The 27656-nt window shown below is 38.4% G+C and overlaps 1 protein-coding gene across 6 annotated transcripts in view; it reads right to left on the bottom strand.

Moving 5' to 3' along the window:
- ncam1a (neural cell adhesion molecule 1a) overlaps nucleotides 1-27656 on the bottom strand; it is a 293753-nt gene that overhangs the window by 19701 nt on the left and 246396 nt on the right. For all 6 annotated transcript variants that reach the window (XM_073824852.1, XM_073824853.1, XM_073824854.1 and 3 more), the window contains one exon: nucleotides 1673-1797. In XM_073824852.1, the coding sequence (XP_073680953.1) occupies nucleotides 1673-1797 (125 nt within the window). The remainder of the gene's footprint in view (nucleotides 1-1672; nucleotides 1798-27656) is intronic.

Below are 27656 nucleotides of genomic sequence, written 5' to 3'. Positions count from 1 at the left end.
ATACTCTTTAAAATATAATTTGTTCCTTTCATGCAAAGCTGCATTTTCATTAGCCATTATACAATTCTTCAGTGTCACACAATCCTTCAGAAATCATTCTAATATGCTGATTTGATACTCAGTTATCATCAGTGTGTGAAACTGCTTTGTTTTTTTGATACGTTTTTCAGGGTTCATTGCACAAACAAAAAAAGTCTTTACTATCACTTTTTATCAATTTAACTAATCCTTGCTGAATAAAGCTATTTATTTAAAAAATGTAAAGAGTGTAAACTTTTGAATGGTTGTGTATATTGTTACAAAGGATTTCTATTTGGAATACAGAAATCCTGAAAAAGTATTACAGGTTCCAAAAAAATATTAAGCAGCAAAAACTTTTTTCAACACTGATAATAAATCAGCATATTAGAATCATTTCTGAAGGATCATGTGACACTGAAGACTAATGATTGCTGAAAATTCAGCTTTGAGCACAGGAATAATTTATATTTTCAATTATATTAAAATAGAACACTGTTATTTTTAATTGTAATAATATTTCACAATATTACAGTTTTTTTCTGTATTTTAGATCAAACAAATGCAGCCTTGGTGAGCATAAAGAGACTTTAAAAAACATTAAAAATCTTACTTATCCCAAGCTTTTGAACAGCAGTGTATTATGCATTTATTTATTCTAATTTCTTAAAAAATACATAAAATTCACAATGAATTAGCATACACCTCTTCTATTATGATTATTTTATTTTTATTTTTGAAATTAAAATTTTATTTGATATTTTGGAGGGACGTGTTTTAAATATTCAAATAAATATAATATAACAATGTAAATATTTAAATAGTTATAAAAATATTAACAAAACGGTTTAATAATATATGAAAAACATATGTCTGCCAAATCAAAGCCACGTGATGCTACCAACATGCAGAAAAATGCAGGAATAAAACAAAACAAAAAAATGAAATTCATGGAGAGGAACCACATAATCTGACCTTTTTTGGACAAATAATTCAGGTTATAAAAAATCATGTTTTGTGATTTTCCAAAAAATTTTTATATTTATAAATTTAATTTAAGAAAATATATTTTCACATTTTTGGGGGGTTAGACCATGTCATTTTTTGAATTTTTTTTTTTTTGAAAATGATTTAAATCAGATATTAGATGTGAGATATCTATGGAATATTGATGGCAATTATCTGTTGTTTTTTTTACTTTCATTATTTAATATTACTACTATTACTATTATTACTACGCCCTTATTCTTTTATATATTTTAATATGTACAAGTCAGAACAAGTATGTTGTTTGAATTTGTACATAAATATTGTGTTACACTGAATGACAATCTAACATTATTTCAACCAAATTTTGACATTTTATTCTCCAAAAACATATTTGAAACCCTAAAAGTAGACATCTAATGTGCTTTCTATGGATATAAAATCACTCTTTGACCCATTTTTTCAAAAAGAGTTGATTTCTAAGAACACTATATGTGTTTTAAACTAGACTTTGCTTTTCCTTTTCTTTATCGTGGACACTTTTATATGTCACTGACCCGTGAACTTCACTACCTCTCTAAAGTCATGTCACTCTGTCAATGGTGGTATAAATAATTCAGACGACAGGATGAGTTAAGTATGTTACCTCATGTCCAATCATACTCACAGCTCTGTAGCGCACTAGATAGTGTTTGATGGGAGAGCCCCCATCGTCCTGCTTGATCCAGTGGACCTTCATCTCGTTGCCTGTGGACAGTGGCTTAGCCTCCAGTTTAGGAGGATTAGGTTCCCCTGAGGAGAAAACGACCAGAAAAAAAACAGCGTTAGAAGACCCCAGCACAGATTCAAAATGTCCCCAAACCCAGGCACATTTCCACAGGTGAATGTCCCCTCATCCTTAACCAGCTGATTTGTAATCCACAAGGCATTCTTTACCTCTGAATATGAACTGCAGAAATAGGTTAGCTAATTAAACTCCTGGCTAATTTTAGCTTAGAATTAATTTACAGTGTTGACCCAGCTGGGAGAGTTTAAAAGGAAGTTACATGGCAGTGCACGCTCTAAACTATGCACTAAAAATGTTAAAATTAACGATCAAAGGATGAGATGTAACACTTTATAGTTGAGTCACTTAGCAAAGTCTCAATTCCTCTGTTCTCGTTTTTGGCTAAACTGTCGAGACATCTCATCGCAGAGGCTTTTTGGCAGCATAATGATGACTTCTGCCTCCCACTTTTCCAAATGTGGAACGTTAATGAAAGCGCTTGGCTCTTGTAAAAGTGGAGCGCAGTCGCTTGGGCATGTGGAGGGCTGTAATGAGAGCTGGACCTGTGTTGGTGGCAGTGATGGAGGAAGAGAGCGGCGCTGTAATGCAGTCTCTAGGGGAACTCGTTATCTCGACTTGCCCACTACTTAATGACAGAACTCCCTTAATTATCCTCCATGCTTTGATTGGAGATTCTCAGCCATTACATTTAATAATATCAGCGGGCCGAAGGGGGAGGGGAATGCGCATGTGTGGGCGCTTGTTTGGGATGTTAGCTGTCTACCTGTGTCACTAGAGGAGCCTGGGAGGAGGCCACAGCGCTCTGCTCCCATTAATCATCATAAATAGCTGCTAGACAAGAGCCCTTATTAGGAACTGATGTGACACTGCGTATATACAACACCAAATGTACAAAACATGACAAATGAGATGAATTCCAGGTTAAGGGAATAGGATATCTGAATGTTTGACCTATAAAATATAATGAACAAGTTAGATTTGACGTTTTGGATTTAGTTTCGCTTATAAGTTTACATTCCCTTTGCAGAATCTGCAAGATATTTATCAGTTTATTTAGGCAAATAATGTGGATCTTAAAAATAGCATTTTATGTTTTTCAAAAATAAAATAAAATAAAAAGTACACAACATTTCAAACGTTTGGAGTTTTTTTTGTGGATGTACTGAATATTAAAAAAGTGACTGTAAAGGCTTGCTGTAGAATGCTATAATTATAATGTTATAAAATATTTATCAAATAAATGTTTTTTTTGTTTTTTTTTACATTTTTATTCATCAATGAGCCCTGAAAAAAATCATGTTTGCACATAAATATTAAGCACCACAACTGTTTTCAACATCAATAATAAATGCTTTTTTATTAAAATAGAAAACAGTTAAAAATGTGACAATAGTTCACAAATGTACTGCATTTTAGATTAAATAAATGTAGCCTTGGGAAACTTTAGTTACATCTTCATTAAATCATTAAAAAAATCTTTCCACTTTCAAATATTTAGGCAGTAATATAATATAAATATTATAATATAATATAATTTTGATATATATGCTAGCATAATTTTGAACAGTAAGATGTTTTTTAAAGAAGTCTCTTCTGTTCACCAAGCCTGCATTTATTTGATCCAAAGTACAGCAAAACAGTAACATTTTGAAATGTTTTTTACTATTTAACATAACTGCTTTCTGTTTGAATATATTTTAAAATGCAATTTATTCTTGTGATTTCCAAGCTGAATTTTAGCATCATTACTCCAGTCATTATAATATTCTGATTTACTGATCAAAAAACATTTTTATTATTATTATTATGTTGAAAACAGGTTTCTTTGATGAATAGAAAGTTCTGAAGAACAGCATTTATCTGAAATAGAAATCTTCTGTAACATTATAAATATCTTTATCATAACTTTTGATCAATTTAAAGCATCCTTGCTACATAAAATATTAATTTCTATAATTGATTTCCATAAAAATAATACTGATTCCAAGCTTTTGAATGGTATAGTGTATAATGTTATAAACACTTTTTATTTTTAGATAAATGCTGATCTTTGGATCTTTCTATTCATCAAAGAAAACTGTTTTAAATACTGATGATAATAATAGTAAAAAATGTTTCTTAAACAGCTAATCATCATATTAGAATGATTTCTGAAGGATCATGTGACACCGAAGACTGGAGTAATAACGTTAAAAAAATTAACTCTGATCACAGAAATAAATTACATTTTAAAATATATTAAAATAGGAACCAGTTATTTTAAATAGTAAAAATATTTCACAATATTACTGCTTTTGCTGTATTTCAGATCAAACAAATGCAGGCTTGGTGAGCAGAAGAGACTTTAAAAAACATAAAAAATATTACTGTTCAAAAACTTTTGACTGCTAATATAATATAATATAAACCACAAGAACTGAATTAACAAAGCCAATCCTGTCTTGCGGATGAATGACTTTTGAAGTTTTCACAGTTCTCCGGGTCCTTTAAGTTCTTTGGTTTCCCAGCATGCTTTGCATATTTAAAGGAGTAGTTCACTTTCAGAACAACAATTTACAGATAATTTACTCACCCCCTTGTGATCCAAGATGTTTATGTCTTTTTTCTTCAGTCATCAAGAAATTATGTTTTTTGAGATAAACATTTCTGGAAATTTCTTCATATAGACGTTTTTTTCTGAACACGGAAGTAAGTCCGACTCTTAACTGAAAGAATCCTTTGCATTTCCGGTCTGCATTGTTTCTAGTCAAATTAGGGTATATTCCGAGCTAATAAACTAATGTTAAACCTATTAAAATGTTTTTTAAAAGCACATGGCTCCATAGCGCCATCACTTGGCAATGTCGCAATGACCATCATTTGTCAGTGCCTCACTTTAATGAGTGTGTAGATGACACGAAGCAGCGGACGTTAGCTACATTAAAAACAGATGGACGCTATTTGAATGGGTTCCTATGGAAACCGGAACAGAAAAGCATTCAATCTGACGTTAGAATTCGTAATGGCGGCGAATTTTGAACCTTCAAAATGCAGTTTAAATGCAGTTTAAATGCAGCTTCAAAGGGCTGTAAACGATCCCAGCCGAGTCTTGTCTACCGAAACGTTCGGTCATTTTCTTAGAAAAATATATTTTTATATGCCTTTTAAGCACAGAAACTAGTATAGTTTATAGTATAACTGCGAAAGGTCACGCGTGACGTATGCGAAACTACAGACCCAGAGTTTACAAAGCAAACTTGAGAAGAGAGAAGTGCAACGCAATCAAACATTCTTTAGCAACAAGATACAACATAAAGTACAACGATGTCAGACAATTTAGAAGCTGGAGGAGCACATGAGATGGAGTTTTCGACGTTCCCTACCTTTTTGAGCCGGAATACACAGACCATAGCTATATATATACGTAGATGCCTCATTAGCGACTGTTTCTATGGGCCGTTCCAATATGGCGGACGCATCTACATGCTTGGAGCGGTCCAATGATGCATCTACGTATATATATCTATGACACAGACAATGAACCAAAGTCCTTTTAAGACAAGTCATGTCACTCGACGGCCATCTTTGAAACGCCTCTCGGGCATCAAAGTGCAGCTCCTATCTCTTTGAATGGGGAAACATCAAATTCTCCAAAACTGTTCGCCAAACTTACGATTAAATTTCATATTTGAAATCCCCAAAGAAATCCAACAAGAACTGCCTCATAAATATAGTTCCTTGTGCTTGAATAGCGTTAAAAAAACGCTTATTTTTCCGGCTAGATGAGCCAGTGCGCATGCGCAGTACTGAACGCACGTCTTAGAGCGCCGGCTGTTTCTATAGCAACCGGGACTTCTAACGGCAGATGCAACGATCCCAGTCGACGAAGAAGAGTCTTGTCTACCGAAATGTTCGGAAACGTTCGGAAACCGAAACCGAAACGTTCGGCTGACTTTACTGATCAACGATTGGCTCTTTCACTAAGAAGGCGGAGCTTCGTGGCCATGATGACCGTTTCATTGTTCCCCATTCAAAACTACACGAGTGACATGTCTTTGGTATTCTATAGTCTTTGGATGAACTCAGTCAGAGAGAGAATACTGCGGCGGCGACACAAGCCTCGGGCAGACCGCGTTCAAACGAGACGAGATGGTGGTGCAAGTGTGGAAAATGCCCACATTTCCAATGGAGCAGGAATCTCGGTGCTGTCAGGACTGGACCAAATTAAATTTGTGTCATTCCACACGCAATAACTCTGGAACGGTCCTTCGTCTCCAAGCTAGTAAACACTGGAGGTGCGTTCCGATCGTCAGGGTCCCTACGCAGTGTTCACTGCTCCCTACTCCCTTAGCACGGTATATCCGTTGAAGTGGACTTCGCTGACAATAATCGCTCATTTGGAATGCCCTGGAATGTCATCAAAGCAACTCAACGGCAGGGTCACGCATTTTATGATATAACATAAATAAATATTGTAATTTATTTTACTTTCAAATTTAAATACATATAAAATACATATAAACTTATGTATATAATAAATATAGTCAAAATGTATATGTTTACACGGTTAATAGATTGTAGTGGTCTTATCTCGCGCACTTTCTTTCCAACAGGCAGCCTATATTTAAGTATCTTGTGGTAATGTTAAATAAAACAAAATAAAACATGATAGAGCCTCACCTTGCCGGTTTTACTTTCATTCATACAATACAATATGCAAATGTAACATGAATCGCCATAACCATTCATAAACACTCTAATTTGTATAATAATAACAACATTTATTGCAACCGCTCCATTGCAGAGCCTTTAAAAAAACTTCAACGGCTCTGCTCCATCGTTAGTTCTAATTGGTGACGCGGTGCGCAATGACAGTTGGGTAATTTTCCCCGTCCACTTCCTGTGAAGTGATGTACTGATGTTCCCTTATTCTCTATGCCGTTCGCAGTGCCCTTCGAACTGAACATGTTCGCTTCCTTCGGTTTGGAATCTCACTTAAGATGGCGGAATACCCTGTGAAGTCCACTTCGCAGTCCACTTACGGTCGAATGGAACGCACCTAGAGTTTCGCATACGTCATGCGTGACCTTTCAACGTGATTACGTAGAACGTATAGACGCGAACGCGCATTAGCCCTAGTGCTAGACGAGTTTCAGTGCTTAAAAGGTATATAAAAATATATTTTTCTAAGAAAATGACCGAACGTTTCGGTAGACAAGACGTCGGCTGGGATCGTTTACAGCCCTTTGAAGCCGCATTTAAACTGCATTTTGAAGGTTCAAAAATCGGAGCACCATATAAGTCCATTATATGGAGAAATTTCCAGAAATGTTTATCTCAAAAAACATAATTTCTTGACGACTAAAGAAAAAAAGACATAAACATCTTGGATCACAAGGGGGTGAGTAAATTATCTTTAAATTGTTGTTCTGAAAGTGAACTACTGCTTTAATGATGTTGAGATTAAGTTTTGCCACTTAAAACATCACCAAACTATCAATAAAGGCTTCAAAAAGACATTATTGGCTCACAGGGGTACGCAAACAAGATCATTTGTTTAAATTAAGTTACTATTTAGTCTTGTGGAATATATGTAAATATGTATACAGGCCCTCCAGGCCAGCAACAAATACAAAAAAAAAAAAGCAGATTCTGCAAAAAGTATGCAAAGTATATAAATTTGAAACTGTAACCCTCTATATATGTTTGTTATGGTCCCATATCTTGAGAAAATTCTTTGCAGTGTTCTGTAATTAAGCTTAATTTAAGTTAGACCATCAGGCAGTTAGTTTCAGCATGCATGAAAATAGAGGCCTAAGGTGTTTCCTTCATGATGAATTGAAGCTTGATTAAAGTTTGCAATCGGATGCTGCAATTTAAATGAAGACAAGTTAATTTAAGACAAGCAGTGCAGGAGTGATGGCAGTTAAACACATTTTCTGAGATCCAGTCATCATTTCCAGTTAGCTGAAGGACTTCCAGATGCTAAGAAGACAAAGAGGGACAGATTAGGGTTACAGAGAGAAAGAGGGCAAACATGCGCTACCATGCAGAAGGAGGATTAGATTCAAGGGTCATGGATTATTGCGCCACTCGATCGTGACTAATAATGACTGCTATCCTAACTTGACATATTTCAGGAATAGCAACTGAGAGATACTACAGAAAAAATGACAGAGACAGTATCTCATCTCAAACCAAGCGTGTTGTTAAAAATGTTTGGTTAGGAAAAGAGAGAAAAATACGAGGAAGCCGTTCCTCCACATAGGAACAGCAGACAGGTTCATTCATAAGACAAAGACGCACAATTAGGACATGCGTGAGAGGCTTTGAATATGCAGACTGAGACAAGAGACGGAGAACAGAAGTGTGTCTGAATGTGTTCATGCAATAAGTTGCTGTTAGGCTTTTTGATATGCACATATTTGGCACATACTATAGCACAATTTATCATATAAAGCACATTTATAATGTGCAAATGAATGAGGGGATGATGATTGATGTTCTTTTTACTGATCTGTGCGAAAACAAGTGAAAAGGATGAGTCTTTTTTAATAAATGAGTTTGTGAGATATCATAAACAACTCATTAGATTCACTTCCAGAACAAAAATGTACAGATAATTTACTCACCCCCTTGTCTTCCAAGTTCATGTCTTTCTTTTTTTTTCAGTCATAAAGAAATGATGTTTTTTGAGGCAAACATTTCAGGATTTTTCTCCATATAGTGCACTTTAATGGTGCCCACGAGTTTGAACTTCCAAAATGCAGTTTAAATGCAGCTTTAAAGGGCTCTAAACAATCCCAGCTGAGGAAGAAGGGTCTTATCTAGCTAACTTTATATACTTTTTAACCTCAAATGCTCATCTCTAACTCTATGCATTCTGGTTCAAGACAGTTAGGGTTATGTCGAAAAACTCCCATCTCATTTTCTCTTCCAACTTCAAAATCGCTGTAGAAGTACTGACCTAGTGTTTACAAAGTGAACACGCGAAGAGGGTCAAACACTGTTTACAAAAAAAAAGTAACAGGCGATGTAGGATGATTTTGAAGTTGGAGGAGAAAATGAGATGGGAGTTTTTTGACCTGCCCTAACTGACATGAACCAGAATGCACAGAGTTCAGGCAGAGCTAGACAAGAAAAGCATTTGAGGTTAAAAAGTATATAAATTGTCAGTTTTTTCAGAAAATAGCCAATCGTTGGGCACCATAGAAGTTCACTATATGGAGAACATTCCTGATTTTTTTCCTCAAAAAACATAATCTCTTTACAACTGAAGAAGGAAAAAATGAACATCTTGGATGACAAAGGGTAGATTATGTGTAAATCTTTGTTCTGGAAGTGAACTTCTTCTTTAAGCAACTCACTTAAAGGAATAGTTTAGCCAAAAAGTAGTTTGATGAGTTTGGGAAAAGATATGGAGAAATGTAGCATTAGATCACTCAGCAATGGATCCTCTGCAGTGAGAATGAAAGTTTAAATAGCTAATAAAAACATCAAAATAATCCACAAGTAAAAATGAACATGTGAAATGAAAAGCTGTGTGTTTATAATAAAGAAACCCATCAAGATTTTGTTTTTAATTTCTTGGATGGCACCTATTCACTGCGGAAGATCCATTTGTGAGCAGGTAAGGCTAAATTTCTCAAAATCTATTCCGATGAACAAACTAATCTACATCTTCGATGGCCTGAGGGTATCTATTTTTAGCCAATTTTTATTTTTGGATGAACTATTCCTTTACATTTAGACATTTTCTCAAAAAGTTACATCATTTATTAAAAGAAGAGATGGAGTGGGAGGGTATAAATGATTTCTACATCAGTAGAGTGAAAAATATATTGAAAATCAATAAGAAATCAACATGCAGAGCACCTAGCAGCATGTGTAGGAGACTAAGCTTTGGGATTACTGTCTAGGGAGAGTGGTTGATGGTTTTCAAAAAGCCAAATAAAGTAGGTGGTGTGAGGCTTCTGAAGGATGAATGACTCAAAAATGAAATGGCTCATAAATCCTGATGGTAGTGGGTGGGTGTTTCCTCTATTGTCCCCTCATTAACTTCTCTGTTCTCACTGTTAATGGGGATCGGACCAAAATAAAAGAAAAAAAACAACATAAAATCAACAAAAAATTACCTTCTGTTCACCAGCGAAGACGACATCATCAGCACCATGCAAGAGTCATATGACAAAGTCACATGATACGCACGCACATGATTGGTGGAAAGGAAAGTGGAAGGGGGGGGAGGGGTCACATGGAAAATACAAAACATTGAAAAAAATTATACAAACATGGAACGTGTTAAGACCAAAAAGTACAAACAGAAACACAAACAACAAAAAGAAAACATAAATTATAAACATAAATACTTTTCTGTAACATTAGATACAGTGTGTATAGATCCATAAAGCAATTCCAGGACAGTTAAAAAAAATAAAACATACAAATCAAAGTACTTACAAAAAAATCACTCTATACTAGCTCTCACAAAGCCCATTTAAACTATGCCAGGTAAGAACAGGGTCCAAATTGCTTTATGAATCCACTTCACCAGCAGTATTTCCTCTGACTGCGAGTGGTACTTTCGATAAGAGGATTCAAATACAGCTCTCTTGCACTGTACATTAAATTATAAATGCTTGGGCAGATTGAATGGCATCAAAAGGGCTGTAAAACCAACTTAAACAGAGCAGGCCAGCCAAAGGCAGAGGAAACTCAAGTGATGTTGACCGTACAGATAAAAACCTGCCTCATCTATACGCCTTATTCAGCCCGCTGCCATTTTGAATCGAAAACGAGGCTGTGAGGGATAGCAGTCCAGCAGCGCCCACTGTGGCGCATTGTTGCGTACCGGGATGTAGATCGTATAGCCGTAAAATAATAGGTCATTTCACATTTTTCCACAGGACAAAGCGCTCCAGAAAACGTGGACTGATCGACAGGACATATAACCTAACTTTCAGGTAACAATATTGCATTTATTTAAGAAAATGACTGTGGAAACTAGCCGGTTGGCTAATTGCTAATTTATAATGCGAGCATGTTTATCTTCCTTTAAACGTTTACGCAGAGCTAACATGTGATGTATTACTACAACAACTAAACTAAATAGATTACAAAGAACACAAGAGTGCTCAACATTTTACTCAGGATTGTTTTTCAAAAACACTGACTGGAATTAGGACGCTTAAGGAGGGTTCAGCTCCGTCTGTGTTTACCTGGACTCAAAGACCTCACGAAAAGAAAACCTTGCGATTGTAAATGAAAAAGATATTCTTTTTAAATGATGTTTTAAAGATCAACATGTTTAATAGTTTGTGTTAAGAGCCTGCAGTTAACGTTAGATCGTAAGCCTCTTTCAGACAACATGTTAAGTCATACAAAAAACAGTGGGTTGAAAGTTTATTTTTATGCAAAGAGATCAAAAGATAACAATTATTTATTAGTTTGCCATGTAGTGTTTGATGTCAACCCCTTTTAAAATCGCTAAATGATATTCAGAACATTATTTTTTTTGTTTCTGTCTTGCTTTAGACAAGGAAAATGTCATGTTTATCGTAATTTCATAATAAAGGTCGGGAAGACGCTTATGACCTAGCTGCAGGCTCTTAACACAAACCATTAAGCATTTTAATCTATATAACATAATTTGAAAAACTCTATGTAAGCGTTTAAAGGAAGATAAACATGCTCACATTAGAAATTAGCAGTCTTTCCACAGTCATTTTCTCAAAAAAAAAAATGCAATATTGTTACCTGAAAGTTAGGTTATTTGTCCTGTCGATCAATCCACGTCTTCTGGAGCTCTTTGTCCTGTGGAAAAATGTGAAATGACCTATTATTTTACGGATATACGATCTACATCCCGGTACGCAACAACGCGCCACAGTGAGCGCTGCTGGACTGCTATCCCTCACAGCCTCGTTTTCGATTCAAAATGGCAGCGGGCTGAATAAGGCGTATTGGACATGAAGCTGGACACTACAAATGGGCAAATGAGAAGCATTAAGGCAGAGACTGCCCATGTGTACCAAGTCCGAGATAATACCATGAAACGTTGATCTAGGATTATTCATCAGGATGGAAAACAAAAACTGATCCTAGATCAGCACTTTCAGCCTGAGACTTTTACATACATGAGCTTGGGACTGTAGCTGAGACAGGTGGAGGATGATAAAGACTAGTAGCAGTGTTTTCCATCACAACTAAAGGTCTGCAGTCTACAAGTCAAGTACTAGATAAAATGCAAATTGTACGCCAATTGTATGGCTTAATATAATGTAAATGATGTCTCTTACTTAATATGTAATAGAAAACCCATGAAAGGGGCCATTATTTTGATGACGTGAAATGGTTGCACTCGGTGAGCTACTGGTGCTACCTGTTGCTATGTTTACCGCAACCCAACTCAGAAAATAAAATGCTGATACGATAACCACAGCTACTGAAAGAGCTTACAGGTGGCAGTGGATATAAGCGTAGGCTTAAACCTAATGCCATACCACAAGGAGTCTAAATTGCAAGTGAAATTTGCGTTGAGAAACTCCTTCAGTGGCTGTGACGTCATGACAAACGTTGGCATGTTTACATCCTGACAGGATGGCATCTAGCGTTTCTTGTCTCTGCCATTTGTAAGCTCTTTCAGTAGCTGGTCTACTAAAAGCCTAAAAGGCACACTGATAAAAATGACTGTGAATTTAACAGTAAAAGACTGTAAAAATGCTACAGTAAAAACCTGTTAAATGGTTAACGGTAAGTTCCCCTACTATATATGGTGAGTATACGGTAGTATACCATTTTCAGAAGTGAAAAAGTAAATTTACAGCAAATAACCGTAAATTGACATTTTCAAATTTTATGTTTTTTTTTTTTTGTTGTTGTTGAAATAACTATGTTTCTTCTTATTTTAAAGGTACAAAACAAACTTCAGTACTTCAATAGGTTGGTATATTAACATTATATCAGTTAATGAAATCACGGTATTTAAACTTAAAAGTAAGTTAAAACCGTAGAACCTAAAGCGTTGCTTTTACAGTAAAATTCCGTAAAACAGTAAATTTTACAGATTTTTTTTTTTTTTTTATACAGTGCATCACGGCTAAAGTGGAGAGAACAAAGACGCGGGTCTTTGGGAAGTTTTATTCATCCACAGGCATGTTCCCATTCTTTTATTCTCTTTGTATCGCTAGGAAAGCAGTGAAGACTTGTCTTGTTGCCCTTTAGCTGAAAATTACAACCAAAAGCCACACAATGTGGTTTTGTATCAGGTTTTAATTTTCTGAGGTGTGTGTGTGTTGTGGTAAAAATAGCAACAGGTACCACTAGTAGCTCATAGAGTGCAACCATTTCACGTCATCGAAATAATGGCGCCCCATAGTCCAATATATGTATAAAACGATGTAAATTTTAAAAATAATGTGAATCATTCATGAGTTTTCTACTACATATTTCTGTACTAGACATTGTTTATGTTATATTAAGACCTTAATACCTGGTGTTCCATGTAAAAATGCATAAATTGAAGCCTAATTCTAAGCCTAAAGTTTTATATGTAGTATAGCTTTCTAAAGAGTTTCTAAAGACCTTCTGGCTAATAAAACAAGGTGTGTTCAAGTTTGCAATCTGAGACAGATAACTCTACTAATTAAAAAGAACAATTAGGCACATTACACATACAAATATGCACTAACATTCACATCCACTTTGAAGCCATTTGAAATAAACGTCTGTAAACCACCAGGGTTCCTTATAAACTGTACTGTAGCTGTCAAGCAATTTAGAAAGTCTGAAATCTTCATGCAGATTATGACTCATTATCGTACAAAAGAACAGATCTTTTGTTTGCTTATCTACTCAAACAACCCTAAAAACCTAAGCCTAAAAAAACACTATTATATTTTAATTTCTTTGACATCTGAGGACTTTTTAGTTTGGTGCAATCTTAAACCTGCCAGTCAATGTCAACCAAGCAGACAATAGTCAAACAACTGCCTACTTCTAAGATAAAGACCCTGTCATTTCTCTGACTGAATGAGACAGAATAGCTGTCTCTATCTTTCAGTGAAAAACCTTTTCAGGCCCTCCCAATTTGCGGTCTGTTTGTCGAGAGATCAGGTGTAATCCGTGCTGTCATGGTAACTCTATTTTCAGACTAACGCTTGGTGGCGTCTCTCGCAGGATAGTGGGAGGTGAGAGAGCATGTTTCAATGTTATATACAGAGACATACACAGATGTAAGAAGTCTGTTGTTAATTTGGTAATTGTACAAGTTTGTACATCTGAACCGTGAGCCTCTGCGCACTTAAACACAGGTTGTTGCCATTTGGCAACTCTCTTCAGATAAAAGCATCTGTGCTTGCATCTCTGAGGGATGTCACGCACTCCCAAGAATGCTAATGTTGACAATTCTGCTTAATGTTGTGAAGGCAGCTCCATTAGTCGAGACAGTACGCAACACATCTCATTAATATCTCACAATAGGAGAACTGCAAGTGTCATGCTGTTTCTACAACGTTCTGCACATCCAAAAGAGTTTATAAACCATTAGCACAAAAAGGCATGTCGTACATATCACATTTCTGTATGTCTACCATGCAGTGACATGTTAGACAGGTGAGCGGGTCTACAAGCGGATGTTAGTGATGGTTCTCTATGGAGGCTTGAAGGTCATGAGCACAATCCTAGTGTCTCATTTCCCTCGCCTTCACTAACATCTACATGGTGGTCTCTCTTCTCTATCACAGACGTGTGTTGTCGGTCTACTGCGAACGTCAGCGGTGCGGACTTCAGGAACAATGGTCTAGGTGAGGCGAACAAACGTGTAGCAGGCGGATAAAGAGTGGCAAACAACACTGCACACAGTCGGCATACTCACTAAGGTCGGCAGTGGTTGGAGGAATGGAAGTTGGAGTCTCTGAGGACACTGGAAGATGGTAAGAACATGGTGAGATGTGCTTCCATTGTGCCGCACTGATTGTAGAGCCACTGCTGCAACACTTTCATAGCAACTAACTAGTGCACATCACACTAAGTAACATTCAACCAGTCCAGGCAGAAATGCATGCAACCCACATGAAAAGTGCCTCGGTGTAGAGACACAAACATATAGTATATGGCCAAAAGGTCCTGGGATGCCTTCTGGATCAATGAAATGACAAAATTGATGTGCATTATTTAATCTTTTTAGACTTTAGTCCTCCACTTGAATATGTGGCTCTTAAAAATAAAGGTGCTTTACGATGCCATAGAAGAACGCTTTTTGTCTAAATGGTTCCTTAAAGAGCCTTTAACATCTGAAGAACCTTTCTGTTTCACAAAAGGTTCTTTGTGGCGAGAGAAGGTTCCTCAGATTATAAAAAGGTAAGAAAGAGATGGTTCTTTAAAGAACCCTGACTGAATAGTTCTTTGTGGAACCAAAAACGGTTCTTCTATGGCATCGCTGTGAAGAACCTTTTAAAGCAGCTTTATTTAAAAAAAAAAAAAACACTCTTTTTGCGCCATTTCTGTTGGAAACTGCAGTGATATGTACGTATTGGTACGTATTTCGCGTCTTGCGAAAAAGTTCCCACGGGTACGTTTTCGTCATGAGACCAGGCTGAAAATATAAATATAAAACAAATAATTGAATTCTCTATTGGTTTAAAAGTCTTTTTTTTGTTTTTTAGTAAATCTTATGTAATATACACTAATACTCAAAAGTTTATGGTCAAGATTTTCTTTCTTTATTTTTTAAGTAATTATTTATTTTTATTAGTTCAGTAAACAGTAATGCCGCTCTTTTGAACTTTAGAAATTTTGTAAAGAATATTAAAAAAAATATATATGGTTTACATAAAATTAATTATAAGACACGTTTTTTTTAAGCACTAAATCAAAATGTTAAAATGATTTTTGAAGAATCATGTGACACTGAAGACAGAAGCAATAGCAGATGCCATCATAGGAATAAATTACTTATATCAAATATATTAAAATATAAAACAGTTGTTTTAAATTGTAATAATATCTTACAAATATCTTTTTGACCAAATAAATATATATATATATAAATAAGAGAGAGAGAGAGAGAGAGAGAGAGAGAGAGAGAGAGAGACTCAAAATTCAGAATAGTACTGTGCTTTTAAAAAGCAAATGTTTTGTGTGAACTGGTCCTAATATTTTATTTTAACAATTCTAAATCTAAAATGTTATTTAAACAAATTCAAATAAAATGTACAGTACATAGACACTTTTGGTCATGAAATATTGGATTGAGATTAAAGAGATAGTTTACACAAAAATGAAGATTCTGTCATTAATTACTCACCCTCATGTTGAGGGTCATTACTGACCCTGCATAGACAGGAATGCAACTGAAACGTTAAAGTCCAGAAAAGGTAGTAAAGATATTGTTAAAATAGTCCATGTGACATTAGTGGTTCAACCTTAATTTGTGCACAAAAAGCATTCTCATAAATTCATAACATTATAGTTAAACCACATATGTGACCCTGGACCACAAAACCAGTCATAAGGTTTAATTTTACAGAACTGAGATATATACATCATATGAAAGCTCAATAAATAAGCTTTCTATTGATATATGGTTTGTTAAGATACATCTATTTGAAAATCTGGAATCTGAGGATGCAAAAAATCAAAATACTGAGAAAATCACCTTTAAAGATCTCCAAATTAAGTTCTTAACAATGCATATTACTAATCAAAAATTATATTTTGATATATTTATAGTAGGAATTTTACAAAAAATCTTCATGGAATATGATCTTTACTTTATTTCCTAATGATTTTTGGCATAAAAGAAAAATCAATAATTTTGACCCATACAATGTATTTTTGGCTATTGCTACAAATAAACCCCAGCGACTTAAGACTGGTTTTGTGGTCCAGGGTCACATACAGTATGTTGCATGGACAGTTTTAATGATATCCTTACAACCTTTCTGGGATTTAAATGTGTCAGTTGCATTGCTGTCTATGCAGGGTCAGAAAGCTCTCTGATTTCTTCAAAAATATCTTAATTTGTGTTCCGAAGATGAACTGGTGTGAGCGAGTAATTATGACTGAATTTTCATTTTTGGTGAACTATCCCCATAACAGTTAAACTGCTTGATTCTGTGGTGCTAAACCAAGCAGAGAGCTACATCAAACTAATTAGTAAAATGATAGTACCTAACAACCTTTTACTTTTTTTCTTAAGAGAGCAACACTATTTCAGCTGAATTCAAGTACAAAGAGCGTCTAGATGACACCAACACGCCAATCAAGAGAGTAACAACATTTCATGGAACGGGCACTTCTGAAACATGCACAAACAATTTAACGCTTGTGACGACATTCCACGTACTACCAGGTGTGAGACGCATATAATAACCTGTATTTAAATGTCACTGTTGACCGAGCTGAGCTTGACAGCACAGACGTCTCAAGCCGCAAGGACACCACTCCATTGAAAGTGCTATATTTTCTTGGAAGTGCATTAGAGCCGGTGACTCAGACATCATCACCTTCAATATACCCTCATCTATCTAATCTGAGAGAAGGCTGGCTTTCATTGAGCTGAACCTCAGAGCCTTGGAGTTAAACGATAAGCACTTTGAGTGGAAGGTAATGATGTGATGGGGCGAAATATCCCCTGTTTCCTCTTTTAAGCTTAACGCAATTAGACAGAGGCGCAGCCTGTTTGTGAGCCGAGTGTCTGACAGATGACAGACCATGTTAGAGTTTCAAAGACTGTTTGACTAAAGAGTGCCGAGCTTCTGTCTTTTAATCTCTTTCTTTCTCCGCCAGTTGTGAATTTATTTCAAGGAACTTGTAGATACTGACAAAAGGAGCCTGAAGTGCTAACAGCATCGTCAGTTAGTTCTTGGAGGATTAAAGGAATCGTTCAGTCAAATATGGAAATTCGGCGTTGTTTCAAACCCATAAAAAACCCTTTATTTCTTCATTGGAACACAAAAGGAGAAATTTTAATAATATACCACTTTTCAGATGGGGACTGGAGCTTTGAAGTTGTCAAAAGGCCATAAAAGCATCTTAAAAGGATCATAAAAAGTCATACGATACTTTGTGACGAACAGACTGAAATGTCACTGGAAATCAAGTTAGTTGTTAACCACTGCAACAGAATCAATGATTCAGCACGGCAGAAACTGCTTTTCTTACTTAGATTTTTTGTCTTGTTTCCAGCCAAAATATCGAAAAATTCTTAAATCAAGAAGGATTATTAAATTATTGTCTTGTTTTCCAAAAAAAAAAAACAAGCAAAATAGTCTGCCAATGGGGTAAGCAAAAAAATCTTATTTAACAGAAAACAAGAATTATTTTTATAACCCCATTGGGGTTTTTGAGAGTTTAATGAAAAAATCAGACCCAAAATTCAAACAATTCATTCACCAGTCACTTCTCTTAAAAGAGGCCAAAGAAAAGCTAAGCTGGAAGTCAATGCATTTCATGTGAACAAAATACTACATTTTAGGCCTTTTTCGTCATACAAAGCAATCACATTCTTTCAGTAAAGTCATACAGACCACTTTTATAATGCTTTTGCACCTTTTTAGGAACTTGAAAGCTCCAGTTCACATTCATTGTAATTGGACTGAAAAAAGACCACATTTTTTCCAAATTACTCCATTTATGCAGAAGAACGGAAGTCATACAGGTTCGGAACGATGTGAGGGAGAGTAAATGATTTTCATTTTTGGGTGAATGGAACTATCCCTTTAACAGCACATCGATAAAAAAAAAATGCAGATTTATTTTAGCTTCAAGAAAATATTAACAAGCTCAAATCTATTTTCTCTCTCATTTCCAGTGTTTTAACTTGCATACAACTAGTAACTGCAGGCATATTGATCTCACAAAACACTGCTCTGTTCTTCAATTTGGTCTACCGCTCTGCAGATGAAAAAAGTACATGCTAAAATGGAACTGTATTATCCGCTGTGGTCTGATGAAACACTGTGGGGCAGTTACATTGTGTAGTGCTTTGTAGATATCACAGAGCAGAGGCCGAGGTTCAAAGCACACAGAGCGTCTCAGACAGAGAAGAAAATTGCTCTGCGGAATAATAAGGATTATAATATCGTAAATGTTTCATGTCAAGGGGAATGAAGGGGGTGTTAATGCCGTTGCAGCGGTGATCACAATTAAAGCACTCCAGAACTCTACCTGAGGATGTGGACCATCTGTTAGGTCGCTGGCCTGTGTCTCTATCTCTGAGAGATGAATTCACCAGCACTGAAGCAGAGAAACCGCTGAGAACCACCAGATGTGCTAGGCAATAGACCTAGTTTAAACCATCTCTCAGGAGTACTAAATAACTGAGCACAATCTGACGAAGTGCCACGTAAACTGTTTTACAGTCTACTTTCCGTGCCCCATTATGATTGCATTATGTGTTAATAAAGAGGTTTGTTTGTACAAGTTAGGTTGTATTTGAGACAATACAGTACAGATTGTAATGTTTATGTGTGAAAGAACTGATTTGCAGAATCGATTTGAACTGTTTTATTTCTTATTTTTGACACAACAGTAACTATCAATGATCATTAGACTACAACTTTAAAAGCATAATATTCTAAATCAACTACTGATAAAAATCTTTAGTAGTAAAGGTAGTCGTACTATTGTTATTTGAAGTCTGAATTTTTGTGAGTTTTATGTTGTAATATTTGTTATATTAATATATTTAGCAGAACTAAAACTATTAATATTATTTTTTATTATTACTAAACATTCAGAATGAATATAATTAATAAATAATATAATACTATTGTTGTTGTCTAATAGTCTAATATTTAATATCTTTCACTTTAGAATAAGTGGCTTACTTAAAACATTTAATTATTATTGAAAACTATTGAATAAATTACTTCATGAATATTAAATTAAAATTAATATGTAAAACAATATCAATAATGACTAAAAAAGCTATAAATATTACTACCTGACAAACAACAAAACAAAATATTAATTGCTTGTCCTTATTTGTAAGTCGCTTTGGATAAAAGTGTTTGATAAACAACCAAAAACAAAATAAAAGTATCTGAAAAAACCAACGAAACAAAACAAAAGTTCAAGTAGCTTTTGATAAACTTTTATCCAAGTCACTTTGGATAAAAGTGTCTGATAAAAGAACAAAAACAAAACGAACAACCCCCTAACAAAATCAAACAAAAACAAAAACGAATAAACAAACAAAAACATTAAAGCAAAACAAAACAATAAAAAACAGCTAAACAAACAACCCAACAAAACAAAAAGTCAAAGTTTCTTTTGATAAAACTTTATCCAAGTCACATTGGATAAAAGTGTCTGATAAAAGAACAAAAACAAAACAAAAGTCAATTTGGATAAAAGTATCTGATAAACAAACAAAAAACCCAAACAAAGCAAAAGTCCCAGTCACTTTTAATAAACATCTTTCCAAGCTGCTTTGGATAAAATAATGTCTAATAAAAGAACAAAAACAAAACAAACAACAACAAAAAAACACAACAAAACAAATGAACAAAACCCCCCAACAAATCAAAACAAAATCAAATAAAAAGTTGCTTTGCATAACGTGTCTAATAACCAAACAAAAACATTAAAGCAAAACAAAACAATAAAAACAGCAAAACAAACAAACAAACAAACAAACAAACAAAAAACCAACCAAACAAAACAAAATTCCAAGTTGCTTTTGATAAACTTTAATCCACATCGCTTTAAATAAAAGTGTCTGATAAAAGAACGAAAACAAAACAAACAAAAATTCCAACAAAATGAAACAAAAGTTGCTTTGGACAAAAGTATCTGATAAACAAACAAAAACAAAGTAAAAAAAAAAAAAAAAAAAAAAACTTTTAATAAAAGTTTATCCAAGTTGCTTTGGATAAAAGTGCCTGATAAACGAACAAAAACTAAACAAACAAACAAAAAACCCAACAAATCGAAGCAAAGCAAAGCAAAGCAAAGCAAAGCTAAGCAACAGAAAAGAAAAGAAAAGAAAAGAAAAGAAAAGAAAAGAAAAGAAAAGAAAAGAAAAGAAAAGAAAAGAAAAAAGTTGCTTTGGATAAACGTGTCTGATAAATGAACAAAAACAAAACAAACTAAATAGCTAACAAAACCCCCAACAAAACAAAACATACTTTTTATGTTGCCTACTGACTGTGAAATTCCTTCCTTTTGTTTTTCATATACTAAAAACCGTCTAGGTTACGTATGTAACCCCTGTTCCCTGAGGACAGGGAACGAGACGCTGCGTCGTGGCGGACACTATGGGAACTGCCTTCAGCATGACCGGTTCTGAAACAAGCTATAGAACAACGACAGTGAACTTGACACTGGCCGGCGCCAGCCCGTGACGTCATCAACAGGTGCCTGCTAGTATAAAAGCAGGTGCCTGAGAGCACAACACCATCTTTTTGTCGGACGGAGGTCTGTGCAGGGCCCGAGGCATGGCCCCGAGACGCAGCGTCTCGTTCCCTGTCCTCAGGGAACAGGGGTTACATACGTAACCTAGACGTTCCCTTCCGGAGGGAACTCTACGCTGCGTCCTGGCGGACACTATGGGAACGTTTATACCAACGCTGCCATGCCGAGGGATAAGTGATCAAACTGACTGAATGAGGAGTCAAGAAGGAAAATCACCCCTGCTTCAGCGAGAGTCGCTGGGGCCCAGTGACCTGCCACGGCTAGCTCGGCTACCTATCTATACTCGACACTGGGGGTATTCAGTGAGGCTGAATAGCCTGTGCAACAAGAACTACCCGAGTGGAGCTTCTGCTCAGAGGGAATCTTCAGAGTGGAGGTCTCATGACCTAACTACACTTGACACTGACGATGGTCTGTGAGGCTGAATAGCCTGTGCAACAGACCTGTCTAAGTGGAGATTTTCTGAGGAGTGGAGGCTTCGACGAAAGGAAGCCTGGCAACACTCTGCGCCTTCCAGAGAGCAACTCTAAGAATGGAGGTGCCGTGGCACCTCTACACTCAAAACCTGGAGGTAGTCAGTGAGACTGAGTAGCCTGTGCAGCAGAACTACCTGCAAGGAGTTCAGAGGAGTGACTGCTTCAAAGGAAGCCAAAAAAGCACTCTGTGTCTTGCAAAGGAAAACTCTAAGAGTGGGGGTCTCGTGACCCATCTACACTTCAACACTGAGGGTAGTCAGTGAGGCTGAATAGCCTGTGCAGCAGAGCTACCTGAGTGGAGTTTCTGCAAAGTGGCGGCTTTGGTAAGAAGAAGCCTGGTACCACTCTGCACCCAGCAGAGGACGACTCTAAGGATGGAGGTCTGTGACCTATCTACACCCAATGCTAGAGGTAGTCCGCGAGGCTGAATAGCCCGTGCAGTCGGACTGCCTATTTCTAGTGAATCTCTGGAGGCAACGAAGGACTCTGAGTGAGTCTGGAGAGTGGAGGCTTCTGAGAAGAAGCCTAACAACACCTCATAGAAGGGAGACTCTAAGAGTGGAGGTCTGATGACCTAACTACACTTCAACACTGATGGTAATCAGCGAGGCTGAGTAGCCTGTGCGACAGTACCTAAGTGGAGTCTGGTGGCAATGTTCTGCGGGCAGCAGAAGGACTCTAAGAGTGGAGGTCCCATGACCTACTACACTTCAACACTACAGGTGTTCATCGAGGCTGAATAGCCTATGCGACAGTACTACCTGAGTGGAGTCTGGAGAGTGGAGGCTTTCGAGAGAGGAAGCCTGACACACTTCCGTGCTTAGCAAAGAAGAACTCTGAGAGTGGAGGTCTCATGACCTATCTACACTCTAACCTGAAGGTAATCCGCAAGACTGAATAGCCTGTGCGACAGAATTACCTTCGTGGAGCTCTTCTGGAGAGTGGAGGCCAGAAGAGGTGTCGACACTCAGTCCTGCTAGCAGTGCTATCTGGATTGGAGTTGGAAAAACTAAAAAGGTTTTGTACGAAACCAACTCAAGAAATGGGAACGGAGGATTACCCTGCGTGGCCCACACCGTAAAGGATTTAGAAAAGGACCCGCCAGTGGGGGAAGACCTTTACCACCAATGTGGATTTGAGAAAAATGCGTAAGCGCATTTACCACTCATGTGGATTTTAAGGAGTGCTCAAGGACTTGCGTGAGTAAACACCACAAATGTGGTTTTAAGTAGGTGCCCAGAGCATAGCGAGAGGATCACCAGACTGCAGTCTCTAGGCGACAGCAAAGCCTGAAAGCGGAGCTTCTGGAGAGGGGAGGCTTCAGCAGAAAGACTCTCTAAAGCGAGAGGAGGCCTACGACGCTCTCCCTAGGGAAGCTCTTCAGAGTGGAGGCCTCAAGTGAAACGCTCTAAGCGAGGGGAGGCCTGACTACACTCGACGCTCAAGAAATGGCAGATACTCACAGTAGAGCAAATAATGAAAAATAGCATTTATCACCTAGCTCTGTGTAGTGGAGGCTCCGAGACTGCATCTCTAGAGAGAGAAGCCTACAACACTAATTTTTGGTGAGTGGAAGACAGCACTCCCCCAAAAAATAGTCAGCGAGGCACCCATGGGCCTGCTAGCTGCTATAACTGTGAGAGTGAAGGTCTCAGTACTGTTGGCTGTGACAGAGAGGAGACCTGTTACACTGTGCTTATCAAAGGAGTTGAAAAAACTTAAGGGTTTTGGAACCAACTCGAAAATGGGCACGGAGGATTACCCTGCGTGGTCCAACCGTAAAGGATTTGAAAAAGGACCCTGCCTTTACGGGAGGGATCCTTACCATAAGTATGGATTTTAGTGAAGTGCCTAAGTAGTGCACTTACCACTCACGTGGTTTTTAGGGAATGCTCAAAACAACTTGCGTGAGTAAACACCACCAACGTGGATTTGAGGAGGTGCTCTAAACATTCCGCGAGGAAGACACCTGTATCATTCCCGGGCGATAGCATAACCCGGAAGCGGAGCTTTCAGCGAGGGAGGCTTTAATGGTTACAGGCTCTCTCGAGCGCAACAAGCCTGACGACGCTCAGCTGAGGAAGCTCTATCGAGTGGAGGCCTTGGTATGCACACCCTCTCGAGGAAGGGAGGCCTAACTACACTCAACGCTTGTAGTGACAGGTCCACGAAAAGGGATCATATACAGAAAGTAGAGCTGCAATATTATGTTTCGGCCTGTATTTCTGGGGAGTGGAGGCTTAACAGAAATACCTCACACAGAGGGAGCCTGGCGACACTCAACCCAGTAAAAAGCTCTCATGAATGGAGGTCTAAGAATGACCTGGCTACATTCAACGCTAAGAAGTATTATCTTTATATGTCTCTCTTTACAGAGGACTTCACAGAGAGGAGGCCTTCTAGGCCTGCTACACTCAATTCTGGCGGATTGGGTTTTAGTCACAATACCAGAAATAATTTAGCGAGGCCCAGAATGGGGCCTAACAGCCAAATATATAAGATTTCTACTTAAAAGCGGGGCTTTTTAAAGAGAGCGGAGGCTTCAGTAAAACATCTCTCTCTCAGAGAGGGAGCCTTGACGACGCTCTATTCACCCTTACACACAAACTCCTAGGAGTGGAGGTCTCACATATGTGTATATGAAAATACACAGGGAAGGTACCTGACACTCATGCAAAAAGAGTATTACTCTTAGCAGGGTTTGAGTGAGCGGAGGCTTCAGCAGAGCGATTTTTTTTTTTTCACTTGAAGCAGCCTGACAACGCTCAAGAGGGTTTTATTACATATTCTCGTATGTATATGTATGTTGAATCATGTCTATACCAAGCTTACTCTAGCGGAGGTTTCAAACCTGGCAACGCTTAACCCAAGAGGGGATTTCTACGAGTGGAGGTCTCTACACACTGTTTTCTTTTATAAAACGAGGGGAGACCTGGCTACACTCGGCACTTGGTGGCAGTAGAACTCAAGAGGAGCTCGAAAACTGCAATAGCAATCACCCAAGCGGAGCTGGTAGACAAAAGAAAACATACACATACATATTTGAATATTTTTATTAAAAGTGTCTTTACTGTTCACATACCGGGCCATCAGATTGAGTATCAATCTCATCATCGGCCCAGCCCCAGAGTCTTTGCGAGGGGGAAAAAGAAGGGGCAGGTAGCCGAACGGACGTGAGGGGAACCCGGAGAGGAGACTCTAGGTGCCCGATCCAGGCCTGCCGCCACGCCGGCGCTGGATCGTCTCCCTTAGATCCCCTCTCCTATGCCACGCATCACGCCTCCTCTGGGACCGACTCCTCCCGGGGGGAGGGCCCCGAGTGGCCACACTGGCGACCTGGCCTCGTCTCTGGCCCTTGGACCAGGACGGGCCTGGTTTTCCCCGGTGTTCAGGTGGGGGCGTGGACCGGCGAGGAATACATGACTTAAAAGCCGCCGAGCGCGCCTTCGCCTCTCTGAATCTCTCGACCACCGCCTCGACGGATGTGCCGAACAACTCAGAGGGCGAAACCGGCGAATCGAGGAGAAAACGTTTCTCTTTCTCCCCGATGTCCGCCAGGTTCACCCACAGATGTCTCTCTGTGGCCACCATGGCCGACATGGACCTGCCCACCGCGGTCGCTGTCTGCTTGTTGGCCCTCAGAGAGAGGTCTGTGGTGCGGCGCAGCTCAGCCACCTCCTCCGGGGAAAGCCCCAGACCACGGTCCAGATCTTTGAGCAGATCGGCCTGGTACGCCTGCAACACCGCCACCGTGTGCAGAGCAGCACCAGCCTGACCCGCTGCCGCATATGTCCTACCATTCAGCCGAGATGTTTCTTTCAACGGCTTAGAAGGCAGGGTCGGAGCCTTCAGGGTCGATGTCCCTCCCGCTGAGAGATAGTTCGCAAACGTCTGCTCAATGGGGGGCATCGAAGCATATCCACGCTCCAGCATTCCCTCGACATCAGCATAATTCACATGCTGATGCCTGTGAATGCGGGCTGAATATAGCCTGTCCCATGCCTTCTCGATCTCTTTATGCAGATCAGGAAGGAATGGGAGGCTCACGGGAGTTGACTTGTCATAGCCGGGAAGAAACCGCTCGTCCAGTCTGCCCAGGGCGGCCTCTTCCCTAGCGGGCTTCCACTGAAGTTCTAAACGGGTAGCCGCGCGGTCCATGACAGACATCAACTCCTCATATGCTATACTCACTCGCTAGAACGGAGGACTCTGAAGACAAAAAGATGGTGTTGTGCTCTCAGGCACCTGCTTTTATACTAGCAGGCGCCTGTTGATGACGTCACGGGCTGGCGCCGGCCAGTGTCAAGTTCACTGTCGTTGTTCTATAGCTTGTTTCAGAACTGGTCATGCTGAAGGCAGTTCCCATAGTGTCCGCCAGGACGCAGCGTAGAGTTCGCTCCGGAAGGGAACTGTTATATCAGTGGTACACTTATCTTCTCTTTTTTTTTCTAAACAGTAGGTTAACTGCCTGAATTTTCCCTTTGACTTCAGCGTTGGGTTTTGAGTTGACCTCCTTTATTTTTTTTATAATCTACTATTTTCAGATCAGAGGCCATTTCCACTGCAGGTCTCCATAGGTACAGTCCCTGCCGCGGTGCTCTCTGATCCTTCGCGGTCCGTGGCGATCGCATTCATATCAAAGAAAGGCTCTATCGGTGAAGTCTACGTGCCCTCAGGGAGCGGGGTGACCAGTGCACAGACTAGCAATCAGAAAGCCCGGCACGCAGTCATGGAAAGAGTCCCTATTCGTCTCTGTGAATATTTCACCCGAGATGACCCTACTGCAGTGAGCTGCAGAGGTGGCATTATCTATCAGAAAACTCCCAGAGGTGCCCATCACTCTTGCCTCTATCGCTTACGTGACAGGCCTAGCCAGCTTTGTCATCACTCCATCTCCATACACAATCCCAGCCTCTTCATTCATGCTCATTGCACATAAAATAGAGAGGGAGCTCTCGTGCTTTGAATCACCCATCCCTGCAGCACATACCGCAGTAATGTGAATTATATAGTGCTCTTTTACAATTTCCACAGGCTGTGGAGGCCAGAGGCACAGATCCTGGCTCTTGAGGAGAGACAGTCTCAGTCACGCTACTGGTCTTTTTTGTCATTGTCTTTCTCTTTCTCCAGCGCTCTGGGCACTCTATTGGCTGAGACTGCGGGATGGCCTCTGGTGATAAATCTCTGACACGCACCTGAGAGCACTACCGTACATCTCACTTGACGCTCCATCTACGTCAAACTACTCACTGCACACTTACTGTTGCTTTATAATGGATGAGGTCCATCTGTTATAGTTCCATAACTGTTAAAGAAATAGTTCACACAAAGGTAAAAATTTGACCATTATTTGCTCAACTTCATGTTGCTCCAAAGCTGTATGCTGTTATTTTTGTCCATTCGGAATAATTTCTGACTTCCTGTTTTCAATGGCAGTACATAGTGACCAGTCTATCAAGCTACAAAGGCACTACAAAATGACTCATAAACTATGTTTCAAGTCTCTGAAGTCATACAATATGTTTTTAAATGAGGAATAGTGGAATTGGTATTACTGACTCTCAAGACAAACAGTATAGCATGTCTCAAATTAAATATGTCTATGGAACATGTTTAAAGTCCCCATGAAATCGAAATTGTTATTTTTTTGGCTTTTTTACAACACGTTTTACATACACTATATTCTCGCCTGAAATACTCTCAAAAGTACATTTAATGACACAATAACGGTAATATTTTAAAAATTATGCAAATAAATGGTGGTTGAAATACATTGCTGCGTGAACTCAACCAATCAGCATATTCTGCGCCCAAGTCCTACCCTCAAAATTCTTTTTTTTTGGACCTTTGAAAAAGCACTACCTCGTGAACAGAGACTTTCTGAGGAGCAAATTTCTATCCAGAACTTTATTTAGATCCTAGTTCCTGCGGTGGAATCACACAGAATACCGCTTCAAAGTACCTAGTTCCTAGTTAGAGTTCCTGCAGTG

The sequence above is a fragment of the Garra rufa genome, chromosome 19 (genome assembly GCF_049309525.1).
Source record: "Garra rufa chromosome 19, GarRuf1.0, whole genome shotgun sequence".
In the NCBI taxonomy this organism is placed as follows: Eukaryota; Metazoa; Chordata; class Actinopteri; order Cypriniformes; family Cyprinidae; genus Garra; species Garra rufa.
Note: the sequence above shows the minus strand (reverse complement) of the source record. Positions and strands in the feature narration are given on the sequence as shown.